A 16891-nucleotide genomic window follows, 5' to 3' on the forward strand; every position below is an offset into this window, starting at 1 on the left:
ACACAGACAAAGCATACCGTTCATAGAGAAGGAAAGGAGAGGGTGCAGAATGTAGTGTTACAGTCATAGCTAGGGTGTAGAGAAAGATCAACTTAATGCGAGGTAAGTCCGTTCAAAAGTCTGACAGCAGCAGGGAAGAAGCTGTTCTTGAGTCGGTCGGTGCGTGACCTCAGACTTTTGTATCTTTTTCCTGATGGAAGAAGGTGGAAGAGAGAATGTCCGGGGGTGCGTGGGGTCCTTGATGATGCTGGCTGCTTTGCCGAGGCAGCGGGAAGTGTAGACAGAGTCAATGGATGGGAGGCTGGTTTGAGTGATGGATTGGGCTACATTCTTGGCCTTTTGTAGTTCCTTGCGGTCTTGGGCAGAGCAGGAGCCAGACCGAGCTGTGATACAACCAGAAAGAATGCTTTCTATGGTGCATCTGTAAAAGTTGGTGAGAGTCGTAGCGGACATGCCAAATTTCCTTAGCCTTCTGAGAAAGTAGAGGCGTTGGTGGGGCTTTCTTAACTATAGTGTCGGCACGGGGGGGACCAGGACAGGTTGTTGGTGATCTGGATATCGAAAAACTTGAAGCTCTCAACCATTTCTACTTCGTCATATACTCTATGAACGGCATGCTTTGTCTGTATAGCGCGCAAGAAACAATACTTTTCACTGCAGCCCAATACATGTGACGATAATGAATCAACCCAGATCAAAAAAATCGAATCTGTCACTAACCAAGCTGTCCCCACTCACCAGAACAAACTAAACAATTAATTAACAGTTCCGATCACGGAGGTCGTAGGAATTAGAATTGTCTGTTCTGAAGTTCAGTCTGTTACTGACGGTGATGACTTTTTGTAAACTCCTTTTACAGGATATGAGGGAGGAATTGCAGACGGGACGGGAAAACTCAAAACAAACCTCACACCCAAGATGTGACAGAATCACCGCATTCATCAGGACCTGAATATTCATGGCCTTTTTAATCTGGAAGGAGAAATGTTTGTCTGTGCTTTTTTGACTTGATTTATTATTGTCATGTGTATCGGGATACAGTGGATTGTTTTGGGATACAGTATTGTTTCTGGCGTGCAGACAAAGCATACCGTTCCTAGAGAAGGAAAGGCGAGGGTTCAGAATGCAGTGTTGCAGTCATGGCTAAAAGATTTTAAACATCAGTGCCACTGGAAGAGCACCGAGACACTCACCTGAGAGCGAGTGTTCCTGTGACTGTGGGAGGAACTTCGAACTGTTACCCAGCCTGAAGAGACATTGCACCATTCACAGCGGGGCAGAGGGTTCGTCTGTTCTGTGAATGAACCAGGCTTCAACGGATCCTCGCATCTGGTGAGACACAAGGACCCCCCTCGCCATGGAGAAACCGTGGAAATGTAGGGACTGTGGGAAAGGATTCAGATGCCCGTCTGCACTGGAGATTCATAAGCGCGTTCACACTGGGGAGAGGCCGTTCAGCTGCTCTGACTGTGGGAGGGCGTTCAGTGGTTCCTGGCAGCTGCACGCCCACCAGCGGGTCCACGCGGCAGAGAGGCCCTTCACCTGCTCCCAGTGCGGGAAGGGATTCAGCCACTCCTCCACCCTGCTGCGGCACCAGCGGGTTCACACCGGCGAGAGGCCCTTCGCCTGCTCCCAGTGCGGGAAGGGCTTCACTCAGCTGTCCAACCTGCTGACCCACCAGGAGGTCCACACCGGGGAGCGGCCGTTCACCTGCTCTCACTGCGGGAAGGGGTTCACTCGGCTATTCAACCTGCAGACGCACCAGCGAGTCCACACCGGGGAGAGGCCCTTCACCTGCACAGAGTGCGGGAAGGGTTTCACTCAGTCCTCCAATTTGCTGCTGCACCGGCGACTTCACAGCGGGGAGAGGTCATTCCCCTGCTCTCGGTGCGGGAAGGGATTCACCCGGTTATCCAGCCTGCAGAGACACCAGCGAGTCCACACCGGGGAGAGGCCCTTCACCTGCACAGAGTGTGGGAAGGGATTCACTCAGTCATCCCACCTGATGACACACCAGCGAGTTCACAAGTGATGACAGGGGATGTATTCTGCTGTTAATCAAACCCACGACTGCACCACGTCCATCCTGACAGAGAAGTGGGAGGGTCAGAGACTTTCTTTTACGATGGTCTTGTGTCTTTGCTTCCAATTGAGGCTTATTGAAAATATCCAGTTTCGTATTTCAGGTGGATCGCAGCACAAAAGGATATTTGGAAGACTTATTCAAAGACCTTTAATTCGCATTTTGGTTTGGATCCTCTCGTGGTGTGCCACGTTGCCACGCAGACGGGCTGTGAGGGTTAAAAGGTTCTTTTGCTTAACTTATCTAGGTGTTCCCAACATAAGGCAATTGCAGATTTTGCCTTGTGCAGTTCACAACTCACTTGGAGTTGGTGAGGGGGGAAAGGAGGCTGGAAGATTTGCCCAGCTTGGAGCTGGAAAAATAAATCTGTAATGACCCTCATAGTGCAAGGGCGCAAAAAGAGGTTATACACAGGAACGTACAGACGAGGGGCAGGTGTATCCATCCGGGCCTATGATTCTGCTCCGCCGTGCGATAAGATCATGGCTGATCTGTTTGAGGCCTGGGCTCTATTTTCCCCTCTACCCCGTATAATCTTTGACTCTTCGTCAATCAGTGACGTAAATCACTCCAGAGAGTCAGGAGATTGCGGGTTGAATCCAACTCCAGGGACCCGAGGACAAAGATCCGGGCCAACGTTTCTCGTGTGAGCACCTGAGGGAGTGCCACACTGTCGGAGCTACTGTATTTTTGATTGCGATGTGGGCCCCATCTGCTGTCTTGAGTGGACTTAAAATAGTTCCCGCGGCCACTATTTTTTGAAGAGGCGAGGGGAGTTTTACCCGGTGTCCTGGCCAATATTCGCTGAACACTATTACGAAAAATGATCATCTGTTCGTTATCATGCTGCTGTCATGTTGGGATCTCGGCCTGCAACTCTAGGTTCATACAGTATTAATTATTACAATTAAGATCCAGCCATGTTTAAAATGGCTTCCTTGACCTGGTTACTGATGATGGGGAATAGAATATGAAAGTGATATTTAAAACTGGAAAAGCTGCCTTTCCTAAATTACAACAGTGACGACACTTAAAGTACTTTGTTGGCTGTAACTCACTTTGAGATGCACATTTGTTGTTGTGAATTATGCGATGTAAATGCAAGTTTGTTTTAAAACTAAGATTTATGTTATCTGATCTTGTTATCTGTTACTGAATTGATTTCAGCTATCTTATCATAGAACCCCTACAGCACAGAAAGAGGCCATTTGGCCCATCGAGTCTGCACCGACCACAATCCCACCCAGGCCCTACCCCCATATCCCTACATATTTTTACCCGCTAATCCCTCTAACCTACGCCTCTCAGGACACTAAGGGGCAATTTTCTTTAGCACGGCCAATCCACCTAACCCGCACGTCTTTGGACTGTGGGAGGAAACCGGAGCACCCGGAGGAAAACCCACGCAGACACGGGGAGAATGTGCAAACTCCACACAGACGGTGACCCGAGCCGGGAATCGAACCCAGGTCCCTGGAGCTGTGAAGCAGCAGTGCTAACCACGGTGCTACCGGGCCGCCCAACTTGCCATTTAATAAATCCACGTTGGTTCGGACAAAACATGACTAATTTAGGCAAAGGCTGAATCCTCTAGATGGTAAAAGTAAAGAGAAGTTTGGTAAAAGAAAAGGGTTTACTTATCTTTAAGATATTGACTTTTCAAGGGCCAGTCGGTTTGGATTATATTCACTGGAGTTTAGAAGAGTGAAGGGGGATCTCATAGAAACTTATAAAATTCTAACAGGGTTAGAGAGGGTAGATTCAGAAAGAATGTTCTCAATGGAGGGGGGGGGGGGTCCAGAACTAAGGGTCATAGTTTGAGGATAAGGGGTAAAACCTTTTAGAACTGAGGTGAGGAGAAATAAGAACATAAGAAATAGGAGCAGGAGTAGGCCATCTAGCCCCTCGAGCCTGCCCCGCCATTCAATAAGATCATGGCTGATCTGAAGTGGATCAGTTCCACTTACCCGCCTGATCCCTATAACCCCTAATTCCCTTACCGATCAGGAATCCATCTATCCATGATTTAAACATATTTAATGAGGTAGCCTCCACCACTTCAGTGGGCAGAGAATTCCAGAGATTCACCTGAGAGAAGAAGTTCCTCCTCAACTCTGTCCTAAACTGACCCCCCTTTATTTTGAGGCTGTGCCCTCTAGTTCTAGCTTCCTTTCTAAGTGGAAAGAATCTCTCCACCTCTACCCTATCCAGCCCCTTCATTATCTTATAGGTCTCTATCAGATCCCCCCTCAGCCTTCTAAATTCCAACGAGTACAAACCCAATCTGCTCAGTCTCTCCTCATAATCAACACCCCTCATCTCTGGTATCAACCTGGTGAACCTTCTCTGCACTCCCTCCAAGGCCAATATATCCTTCCGCAAATAAGGGGACCAATACTGCACACAGTATTCCAGCTGCGGCCTCACCAATGCCCTGTACAGATGCAGCAAGACATCTCTGCTTTTATATTCTATCCCCCTTGCGATATAGGCCAACATTCCATTTGCCTTCTTGATCACCTGTTGCACCTGCAGACTGGGTTTTTGCGTCTCATGCACAAGGACCCCCAGGTCCCTCTGCACAGCAGCATGTTGTAATTTTTTTCCATTTTAGATAATCCAATTTGCTATTATTTCCTCCAAAGTGAATAACCTCGCATTTGTCAACGTTGTCAACTTTGAGATGCACATTTGTTGTTGTGAAACATGCGATGTAAATGCAAGTTTTTAAACTAAGATTTATGTTATCTGACCTTGTTATCTGTTACTGAATTAATTTCAGCTATCTCCAACTTGCCATTTAATAAATCCACGTTGGTTCGGACAAAACATAACTAACTTAGGCAAAGGCTGAATTCTCTAGATGGTAAAATTAAAGAGAAGTTTGGTAAAAGAAAAGGGTTTAGAAACATAGAAAAACTACAGCACAAAACAGGCCCTTCGGCCCCACAAGTTGTGCCGAACATATCCCTACCTTTTAGGCCTACCTATAACCCTCCATCCTATTAAGTCCCATGTACTCATCCAGGAGTCTCTTAAAAGACCCTATTGAGTTTGCCTCCACCACCACTGACGGCAGCCGATTCCACTCGCCCACCACCCTCTGTGTGAAAAACTTACCCCGAACATCTCCCCTGTACCTACCCCCTAGCACCTTAAACCTGTGTCCTCTCGTAGCAGACATTTCCACCCTGGGAAAAAGCCTCTGAGAGTCCACCCGATCTATGCCTCTCAACATCTTATACACCTCGATTAGGTCTCCTCTCATCCTTCGTCTCTCCAAGGAGAAAAGACCGAGCTCCCTCAGCCTATCCTCATAAGGCATGCCACTCAATCCAGGCAACATCCTTGTAAATCTCCTCTGCACCCTTTCAATCTTATCCACATCCTTCCTGTAATGAGGCGGCCAGAACTGAGCACAAGTGGGGTCTGACGAGGGTCTTATATAGCTGCATCATTATCCCCGGACTCCTAAACTCAACCCTCGATTGATAAAGGCCAGCACACCATACGCCTTCTTAACCACCTCCTCCACCTGCGGGGCCGATTTTAGAGTCCTATGGACCCGGACCCCAAGGTTTACTTATCTTTAAGATATTGACTTTTCAAGTGCCAGTCGGTTAGGGTTATATTCACTGGAGTTTAGAAGAGTGAGAGGGGATCTCATAGAAACTTATAAAATTCTAACAGGGTTAGACAGGATAGATTCAGAAAGAATGTTCCCGATGGTGGGGGGAGTTCAGAACTAGGGGTCATAGATGGAGGATAAAGGGGTAAAACCTTTTAGAACTGAGGTGAGGAGAAATGTTTTCACCCAGAGGGTGGTGAATGTGTGGAATTCACTCCCACAGAAAGTAGTTGAGGCCAAAACATTGTCTGATTTCAAGAAGAAATTAGATATAGATCTTGGGGTTGAAAGGATCGAGGGATATGGAGGGGGGGCGGGGCGGGGGGGGAGGTGTGGGGGCGGGGGTGGGAGGTGTGGGGGCGGGGGGGAGTTGTGGGGGCGGGGGGGGGAGGTGTGGGGGCGGGGGGGGAGGTGTGGGGGCGGGGGGGGGAAGGTGTGGGGGCGGGGGGGGGAAGGTGTGGGGGCGGGGGGGGGAAGGTGTGGGGGCGGGGGGGGGGAAGGTGTGGGGGCGGGGGGGGGGAAGGTGTGGGGGCGGGGGGGGGGAAGGTGTGGGGGCGGGGGGGGGGGAAGGTGTGGGGGCGGGGGGGGGGGAGGTGTGGGGGCGGGGGGGGGGAAGGTGTGGGGGCGGGGGGGGGGGAAGGTGTGGGGGCGGGGGGGGGAAGGTGTGGGGGCGGGGGGGGGAAGGTGTGGGGGCGGGGGGGGGAAGGTGTGGGGGCGGGGGGGGGAAGGTGTGGGGGCGGGGGGGGAAGGTGTGGGGGCGGGGGGGGGAAGGTGTGGGGGCGGGGGGGGGAAGGTGTGGGGGCGGGGGGGGGAAGGTGTGGGGGCGGGGGGGGGAAGGTGTGGGGGCGGGGGGGGAAGGTGTGGGGGCGGGGGGGGAGGTGTGGGGGGGAGGTGGGGGGGTGGGGGGAGGGAAGGGGGACCAGGATATTGAATTTGATGATCAGCCAAGATCAAAATGAATGGCGGAGCAGGCTCGAAGGGCCGAATGGCCTCCTCCTGCTTCTAGTTTCGATGTTTTATTCTGGATGGACAATAAGGGGAGGCAGTGGTATTGTTTGCTGGACCGGTAACCCAGAGACCCAGGGTAATGCTCTGGGGACCAGGATTTGAATCCTGCTGAGGTAGACGGTGAAATTCAAATTCAGTAAACATCTGGAGTTAAAAGTCCGATGGTGACCATGAAACTACTGTCGATTTGTCGGAAAAACCCAGCTTTTTAAAGTTTATATATTTATTAGGGTCACAAGTCGGCTTACATTAACACTGCAATGAAGTTACTGTGAAAATCCCCCTAGTCGCCACACTCTGGCGCCTGTTCGGGTTACACTGAGGGAGAATTTAGCACGGCCCAATGACACCTAACCAACAAGTCTTCTGGACTGTGGGAGGAAACCAGAGCATCCGGAGGAAACCCACGCAGGCACGGGGAGAACGTGCAAACTCCACACAGACAAGTGACCCAAGCTGGGGAATCGAACCCGGGTCCCTGGCGCTGTGAGGCAGCAGTGCTCATCACTGCGACTGTACTGCCCAATGGTTTCACAATCGCCAGTAGATTCTCAAAAGGTTTTCCACACGGTGGCACAGTGGTTAGCGCTGCTGCCTCACAGCACCAGGGACCCAGGTTCAATTTCGGCCCCGGGTGACTGTGTGGAGGTTGCGCATTCCCCCCCGTGTCTGCGTGGGTTTCCTCCGGGTGCTCCGGTTTCCTCCCACACTCCAAAGATGTGCAGGTTCGGTGGATTGGCCGTGCTAAATTGTCCCTTAATGTCAGGGGGATTAGCAGGGTAAATATGTTGGGTTACCAGGATGGGGCTTGGGTGGGATTGTTGTCAGATTTTTTTTTATTGAATTCAAATTCCACCATCTGCCGTGGCGGGATTCGAACCCGGGTCCCCAGGTGAATTTCTGGATTAATAGTCTAGTGATAATACCACTAGGCCATCGCCCATCTGATGTCATACAATTGTTTATTCATACAGTTTAAAACTGAGGCTAACCAGAGCTCGAGGGTCTGTCTGGCCAGTGTGTTTATCTTCATTGCATGTCCTTTATCATCATAGAATCTTAGAAACCCTACAGTACAGAAAGAGGCCATTCGGCCCATCGAGTCTGCACCGACCACAATCCCACCCAGGCCCTACCCCCATATCCCTACATATTTTACCCACCAATCCCTCTAATCTATGCATCTCAGGACACTCGGGGCAATTTTTAACCTGGCCAATCAACCTAACCCGCACACCTTTGGACTGTGGGAGGAAACCGGAGCACCCGGAGGAAACCCACGCAGACATGAGGAGAATGTGCAAACTCCACACAGACAGTGACCCGAGCCGGGAATCGAACCCAGGTCCCCTGGAGCTGTGAAGCAGCAGTGCTAACCACTGTGCTACCGTGCCCGCCCCAACATACATACACAACAATTCAGGTTTTACTTTTTTTTACAGCCAATAAAACTCAAGTCTTCTACTAGAACTACTGATTCGTTATTGACTCATTATTGCCATCGGCATGGTGGCACAGTGGTTAGCACTGCTGCCTCACAGCGCCAGGGACCTGGGTTCGATTCCCGGCTCGGGTCACTGTCTGTGTGGAGTTTGGACATTCCCTCCCCGTGTCTGCGTGGGTTTCCTCCGGATGCTCCCGTTTCCCCACACACTCCAAAGATGTACAGGTTAGGCTATTGGCCATGTTATATTGACCCTAGTTTCGGGGGTATTAGCAGGGTAAATATGTGGGGTTGCGTGGTCGGTGCAAGTTCGATGGGCCAAATGGCCTTCTCCTGTACTGTAGAGATTCTATGAATTGTAACTCAATTAAGGCTCACTACTCAATCATCTGTTGCTGACTGGTAGTTAATACATGTACCAAATTAATACACTGGGTTAATACAACATAAATCGGTTCAAAAAGATAATATGTGCAAGACCTTTGAGGCTTTCTGATTTACTCCGATTGAAAAATGACCCTTATCGTGAGTTAGACTTTGAAAGTATATTTTTGTCATCAAAGTTTGAAAAGAATGTCTTTGTTCAAACAATATCTGGCTAGCTCTGCTGGTCTAAAGTATTATAGTACATTCATATTACAGTATTAAAATAAAGATCCAGCCACATATTCGAGCTTGAGGACATGGAGGCTTTGGAGAGAGCACAGGAAAGGTTTACCAGGATGTTGTTGCCTGGTATGGAGGGTATTCGCTATGAGGAGAGATTGAATAAACTGGGATTGTTCTCCCTGGAAAGACGGAGGCTGAGGGACGACCTGATAGGAGTTTATAAAATTATGAGGGGTATAGATAGGGTGAACAGTTGGAAGCTTTTTCCCAGGGTGGGAATGACAGTTACCAGGGGGCACAAGTTCAAGGTGAGGGGGGAAAGGTTGAGTGGAGATGTGCGGGGGATGTTTTTTTACACAGAGGGTGGTGGGGGCCTGGAATGCGCTGCCAAGTGAGGTGGTTGAGACAGATACATTAGTGACATTTAAGACTTATCTGGATAGACACATGAATAAACGGGGAATAGAGGGATATAAGCGGTTGGTCTCGATAGGACAACGTGATCGGCGCAGGCTTGGAGGGCCGAAGGGCCTGTTCCTGTGCGGTACTGTTCTTTGTTCTTCAAAATGGCTTCCTTGACCTTGTTATTGATAGTAAGAAGTTTAACAACACCAGGTTAAAGTCCAACAGGTTTATTTGGTAGCAAAAGCCACACAAGCTTTCGGAGCTCTAAGCCCCTTCTTCAGGTGAGTGGGAATTCTGTTCACAAACAGGGCATATAAAGACACAGACTCAATTTACATGAATAATGGTTGGAATGTGAATACTTACAACTAATCAAGTCTTTAAGAAACAAAACAATGTGGGTGGAGAGAGCATCAAGACAGGCTAAAAAGATGTGTATTGTCTCCAGACAAGACAGCCAGTGAAACTCTGCAGGTCCAGGCAAGCTGTGGGAGTTACTGTGGGAGTTGCGTGGACCTGCAGAGTTTCACTGGCTGTCTTGTCTGGAGACAATACACATCTTTTTAGCCTGTCTTGATGCTCTCTCCACTCCCATTGTTTTGTTTCTTAAAGACTTGATTAGTTGTAAGTATTCGCATTCCAACCATTATTCATGTTTGTGAACAGAATTCCCACTCACCTGAAGAAGGGGCTTAGAGCTCCGAAAGCTTGTGTGGCTTTTGCTACCAAATAAACCTGTTGGACTTTAACCTGGTGTTGTTAAACTTCTTACTGTGTTTACCCCAGTCCAACGCCGGCATCTCCACATCTTGTTATTGATGACAGTTGTACGAAAGTAAATGATTTTTCGAACTGAATTTTCATACTCAGGCCTATGTACAGTTTCCAACATTCCAATAGTAGCAATGCTTCAAATGTACTTTTCTGGCTGTAAAAAGGCTTTGGGAGGTTGTGTCGTTGTGAAAGTTACTACACAAATGTAATGTCGACAAACTGGGATGCATTCCACTTGGTCCCCCTCAACAAAACGATTAATAAAGATTGAGTGTTAGTTCTGTGTCATCACCTTGTGTTTGATCCCAATTTGAATATGCGTGGAAATCCAAACACGTGATACCCTGAATTATTCCTGATGAAACAAAGTGAGTTGTTGTGATTTGACTTTATCTTGCAAGGAGCGGCATGGTGGCAAGGCACGGCGTCACAGTGGTTAGCACTGCTGCCTCACAGCAACAGGGACCCCCAGGTTCAATTCCCGGCTTGGGTCGCTGTCTGTGCGGAGTTTGCACCTTCTCCCCGTGTCAGCGTGGGTTTCCTCCGGGTGCTCCGGTTTCCTCCCACGGTCCGAAAGACGTGCTGGTTAGGGTGCATTGGTCATGTTAAATTCTCCCTCAGTGTAACCCGAACAGGCGCCGGAGTGTGGATTTTCACAGTAACTTCATTGCAGTGATAATGTAAGCCGACCTGTGTGACACTAATAAATAAACTAAACTAAAGGGGAACAGGATAGATTCTTGAAAGGACGATAAATGCGATGGGATTAATTGGGTAGTTATTTTCAATGGGGTGCCATGCGTATGATGGGCCAAAATGGCTTCCTTCTGTGCTCCATGAGGCTCATATGCATTTAAAGAGAGTGGTAATGACCTGGTACCCGCTCCCAGGAGCCGGGGAGCTTGGAGTTCAGTCAGGAACACTAACGATAGGGAGGTAAAGTTAAATCAAGTCAGAGTGAATAAAGTAAACAAAGTACAAAAAAGTTAACTTAAGTGTAGTTAAGTTACTTGCAATTTACTCTGCTCATTCTACTTTTGCTAAGTGTAATAAATAGTTATTAGTGTTATGGGACGGCAGCTCAGCTTGGCCAGGTGGAGTGTACATCCTGTGGTATGTGTGAACATAGAAGAGTATAGCACAGGAACAGGCTCTTCGGCCCATGCTGTTGTGCCAAACTTGATACCAAATTAAACTAATCCCTTCTGCCTGCCCTTGGTCCCTATCCCTCTATTCGTTGCATATTCATGTGCTTATCTAAACTCCGCTACTGTATCCGCCTCCTCCACCACCCCCGGCAGTGCGTTACGGACACCTACCACTCTCTGTGTTTAAAGTTGAGGGAGTTGCAAGTTAAAGGTTAAACTTTACAAGTTGCACCTCACATTTCCTTTGAACTTTGCCCCCTCACCTTAAGTGCATGCCCCCCACCGCTCCCCTCTCCCAACCTCCCACCCCATCCCCTAGTATTAGACATTTCAACTCTGGGGGGAAAAAGATTCTGACTCTCAACCCTATCTACACCTCTCATAATTTTCTCGACTTCTATCGGGTCTCCCCTCAGCCTCTGCTGCTCCAGAGAAAACAACCCTAGTTTGTCCAGCCTCTCCTTATAGCTCGTACCCTCTAATCCAGGCAGCATCCTGGTAAACCTCTTCTGCAACCCTCTCCAAAGCCCCCACATAGAAACATAGAAAAACTACAGCACAAAACAGGCCCTTCGGCCCCTCAAGTTGTGCCGAACATATCCCTACCTTTTAGGCCTACCTATTACCCTCCATCCTATTAAGCTCCATGTACTCATCCAGGAGTCTCTTAAAAGACCCTATTGAGTTTGCCTCCACCACCACTGACGGCAGCCGATTCCACTCGCCCACCACCCTCTGTGTGAAAAACTTTTCCCTAACATCTCCCCTGTACCTACCCCCCAGCACCTTAAACCTGTGTCCTCTCGTAGCAGACATTTCCACCCTGGGAAAAAGCCTCTGAGAATCCGCCCGATCTATGCCTCTCAACATCTTATATACCTCTATTAGGTCTCCTCTCATCCTACGTCTCTCCAAGGAGAAAAGACCGAGCTCCCTCAGCCTATCCTCATAAGGCATGCCACTCAATCCAGGCAACATCCTTGTAAATCGCCTCTGTATCCTTTCAATCTTTTCCACATCCTTCCTGTAATGAGGCGACCAGAACTGAGCACAGTACTCCAAGTGGGGTCTGACGAGGGTCTTATATAGCTGCATCATTATCCCCGGACTCCTAAACTCAATCCCTCGATTGATAAAGGCCAGCACACCATACGCCTTCTTAACCACCTCCTCCACCTGCGGGGCCGATTTTAGAGTCCTATGGACCCGGACCCCAAGGTCCTTCTGATCCTCTACCGTACTAAGAGTCTTTCCCTTTATATTGTACTCCTTCATCCCATTTGACCTGCCAAAATGGACCACTACGCATTTATCTGGGTTGAAGTCCATCTGCCACTTCTCCGCCCAGTCTTGCATCCTATCTATGTCCCTCTGTAACTTCTGACATCCCTCCAGACTATCCACAACCCCACCAACCTTCGTGCCTTATTTTTAAACATCCTTACTATAATATGGCGACCAGAATTGAATACAATACTAGTGCTAACCAAAGACTTACAAAGCTGCAACATGACACCCTGACTCTTGCACTCAATGCTCAGACCAATAAAAGCAAGCGAGCCAAACGCCTTCTTTACCACCCTGTCTACTTGTGTGGCCAATTTCAGGGAGCTGTGGACTTGAACTCCCAAGATCCCTCTGTACGTCAATGCTGTTCAGGGTCCTGCCATTTACTATACACCTACTCTGAGTAGATAGGCTGGAAAATTGGGCGGAGAGGTGGCAGATGGAGTTTAATCCGGATAAATGCGAAGTGATGCATTTTGGAAGAAATAATGTAGGGAGGAGTTATACAATAAATGGCAGAGCCATCAGGAGTATAGAAACACAGAGGGACCTGGGTGCGCAAGTCCACAAATCCTTGAAGGTGGCAGCACAGGTGGAGAAGGTGGTGAAGAAGGCATATGGTATGCTTGCCTTTATAGGACGGGGTATAGAGTATAAAAGCTGGAGTCTGATGATGCAGCTGTATAGAACGCTGGTTAGGCCACATTTGGAGTACTGCGTCCAGTTCTGGTCGCCGCACTACCAGAAGGACGTGGAGGCGTTAGAGAGAGTGCAGAGAAGGTTTACCAGGATGTTGCCTGGTATGGAGGGTCTTAGCTATGAGGAGAGATTGGGTAGACTGGGGTTGTTCTCCTTGGAAAGACGGAGAATGAGGGGAGATCTAATAGAGGTGCACAAGATTATGAAGGGTATAGATAGGGTGAACAGTGGGAAGCTTTTTCCCAGGTCGGAGGTGGCGATCACGAGGGGTCACGGGCTCAAGGTGAGAGGGGCGAAGTATAACTCAGACATCAGAGGGATGTTTTTTACACAGAGGGTGGTGGGGGCCTGGAATGCGCTGCCAAGTAGGGTGGTGGAGGTAGGCACGCTGACATCGTTTAAGACTTACCTGGATAGTCACATGAGCAGCCTGGGAATGGAGGGATACAAACGATTGGTCTAGTTGGACCAAGGAGCGGCACAGGCTTGGAGGGCCGAAGGGCCTGTTTCCTGTGCTGTACTGTTCTTTGTTCTTTGTTGTTCTTTGTTCTTAACATTTGATCTCCCAGAGTGCAGCACCTCACACTTGACTGGATTAAACTCCATCTGCCATTTCTCCGCCCACATCTCCAACTGATCTATATCCCGCTGTATCCTTTGACAACCTTCTACACTATCCACAACTCCACCTATCTGTTGCGAATTTGAGTAGAGTAATTGTAGATTGGTGTTTGTAAAATGGTAGGTAATGCATGGTCCCTTTTAAAAGGTGGGGGTTTTTTTATCTGTGCTTAGAAAGTTTTTTAAAAATGCGAGTACACAGAGAGCCCAGACTGAAACATTTGCATCGACAGGCCAAGCAGCGGTTTTTACCAAGACAACATTTGAATTCAGCCAATCAATTTGAATCGGGTACTTAGATACCAAGAACCTATTAAATTTAAATCTGGTGGTGTGGACAAACCGAGGACCAATCCTATTGTGAGGGGATATTGCTATGTCATCACGGGTATAAAAGGAAAGGGGTAGTGGGACAAGGAGAGAGAGCAACTGCCACCTGCCAGAGTAACAGCTCTTAGTTCAGCTCTCTCTCTCTCTCTCTCGAGAGTACTGTTGGCTCTCCGAGCCTCATTTACGTCTTAAGAGAGAGCACCAACTTGATAGCAAAGGTACCAAAGAAGACGTAAGTTCCAGACAGAAGAATCGACAGAGAAGGCCCAGAATATTCCGGAAGACGCCAAATCCAGTTATAGTTGAGAGAGATGAAAATTCTATTTTTTTGTTAATGAGTGGGAATTGTATTTTTCTGAACAACTTGGATCAGCAAGTTTGCTGATGATACAAAGATTGGAGGTGTAGTGGACAGTGAGGAAGGTTTTCAAAGCTAGCAGAGGGATTTGGACCAACTAGAAAAATGGGCTGAAAAATGGCAAATGGAATTTAACGCAGACAAGTGTGAGATATTGCACTTTGGAAGGACAAACCAAAGAAGAACGTACAGGGTAAATGGTAGGACTCTGAAGAGTGCAGTTGAACAGAGGGATCTGGGAATACAGGTACAGAATTCCCTAAAAGTGACGTCACAGGTGGATAGGGTCGTAAAGAGTGCCTTTGGTACATTGGCCTTTATAAATCGGAGTATCGAGTATAAAAGTTGGAGTGTTATGGTAAGGTTATGTAAGGCATTGGTGAGGCCGAATTTGGAGTATTGTGTACAGTTTTGGTCACCTAGTTACAGGAAGGATGTAAATAAGATTGAAAGAGTGCAGAGAAGGTTCACAAGGATGTTGCCGGGACTTGAGAAGCTGAGTTACAGAGAGAGATTGAATAGGTTGGGACTTTATTCCCTGGAGCGTAGAAGATTGAGGGGAGATTTGATAGAGGTGTATAAGATTTTGATGGGTATAGATAGAGTGAATGCAAGCAGGCTTTTTCCGCTGAGGCTGGGGGAGAAAAAAACCAGAGGGCATGGGTTAAGGGTGAAAGGAGAAAAGTTTAAAGGGAATATTAGGGGGGGCTTCTTCACGCAGAGAATGGTGGGAGTGTGGAATGAGCTGCCGGATAAAGTGGTAACATTTAAGAAAAACTTGGATGGGTTCATGGATGAGAGTGGTGTGGAGGGATATGGTCCAAGTGCAGGTCAGTGGGACTAGGCCGAAAAATGGTTCGGCACAGACAAGAAGGGCCAAAAGGCCTGTTTCTGAGCTGTAATTTTCTATGGTTCTATCCCATTAGCATAGTGTTTTATTCGGTTTGGTTTATTTAATTAATTTAGTTTCGTCAATTTGTTAACTACTAGTTAGATAAATAAAGTGTTGTGTGTTGACTTTAGGGAGAGTGTCAGGGATTTATTTTGTATTTAACCACTCGAAGTTGCTGAAGAACACACCACTTCGCACACACTTTTTACAGATTATAAGGTGAGGTACTCCTCTTTGGGGGTTTTGGTGTTAGTTTGCAGAGGGGGGGGGAGATATCAACCACCGCTTTATACCATATCTTTGTGAAGTCGTGGGGGCATTGTGCGTCCCAGACAAACACAGAAGTGGCGTCTGCCGCACCGTCTTGAGCTCCGGGTTTCGGAACTTGAGCGCCAGTTGGAGTCACAGGGGTGCCAACCGCAAAGCAGAGGACAATGTGGATAGCACGTTTCGGGAGATGGTCACACCACAGGTTGGAGGTGTAACAGCCAGAGAGGGAAATGGGTGACCGTCAGGCAGTTCTCAATCAACCAGGCAAGGCAGTGCAGGAGGCCCCTGAATCAACCCCGCTGGCTCATCGGTTTTCCATTTCGGGAGCTGAAGAGGACAATGGCTCCTCAGGGGGCCTGAGCCAACACTGTGGCCACCACGGGCAGCTCAGCTGTCAGGGGAGGCAGAAGAATGGGAGGGCAATAACGATAGGGGATTCACAGTCAGGGGATCAGACAGGCTTTTCCGAGGCAGTAAACGCGACTCCAGGATATTGTGTTGCCTCACTGGTGCCAGAGTCTAGGATATCACGGAGCAGCCGCAGGACATCCTTTGGGGGAGGCACAGTGGGTTAGCACTGCCGCCTCACAGCTCCAGCGACCTGGGTTCGATTCCCGGCTCGGGTCACCGTCTGTGTGGAGTTTGCACGTTCTCCCCGTGTCTGCGTGGGTTTCCTCCGGGTGCTCCGGTTTCCTCCCACAGTCCAAAGATGTGCGGGTTAGGTGGATTGTCCGTGCTAAATTGTCCCTGAGTGTCGGGGGATTAGCAGGGTAAATATGTAGAGTTACGGGAATAGGGCATGGGTAGGATTGTGGTCGGTGCACAGTCGATGGGCTGAATGGCCTCCTTCTGCACTGTCGGGATTCTATGAAATCCTGCTGCCTCTCAGCTCCAGCGACCCGGGTTCGAATCCCGGCTCGGGTCACTGTCTGTGCGGAGTCTACACGTGCTCCCCCGTCCGTGTCTGCATGGATTTCCTCCGGGTGCTCTCCCACAGTCCGAAAGACATGTTGGTTAGGTGGATTGGCCATGCGAAATTCTCCCTCAGTGTAACCTGAACAGGTGCCGCAGTGTGGCGACTAGGGGAATTTCACAGTAACTTCATTGCAGTGTTAATGTAAGCCTTACTTGTGATGCTAATAAATTTTTAAAAAGGGAAGGGTGATTAGCCAGAAGTCGTGGTCCACATTGGTACCGATTACATAGATAAGAAGGGGGAATGAGGTTCTGAAAGCAGATTTTGGGGAGTTCGGAAGGACAAGAGCAGTAAAGCAGTAATCCCAGGATTATTCCCAGTTCCACCTGTGAGTCACTTAGAAACATAGAAACTAGGAG

At 48.7% G+C, this 16891-nt stretch overlaps 1 protein-coding gene across 1 annotated transcript in view; it reads left to right on the forward strand.

Annotated features, from left to right (window-relative positions):
* Positions 1 to 16891, forward strand: part of LOC144480948 (uncharacterized) — a 78224-nt gene that overhangs the window by 37542 nt on the left and 23791 nt on the right. Inside the window, exons 3-5 of the mRNA XM_078200563.1 lie at positions 1345 to 1842; positions 1927 to 2028; positions 15072 to 15078. Of these exons, the coding sequence (XP_078056689.1) occupies positions 1345 to 1842; positions 1927 to 2028; positions 15072 to 15078 (607 nt within the window). The remainder of the gene's footprint in view (positions 1 to 1344; positions 1843 to 1926; positions 2029 to 15071; positions 15079 to 16891) is intronic.

Source organism: Mustelus asterias, chromosome 30, assembly GCF_964213995.1.
Source record: "Mustelus asterias chromosome 30, sMusAst1.hap1.1, whole genome shotgun sequence".
Taxonomy (NCBI): Eukaryota; Metazoa; Chordata; class Chondrichthyes; order Carcharhiniformes; family Triakidae; genus Mustelus; species Mustelus asterias.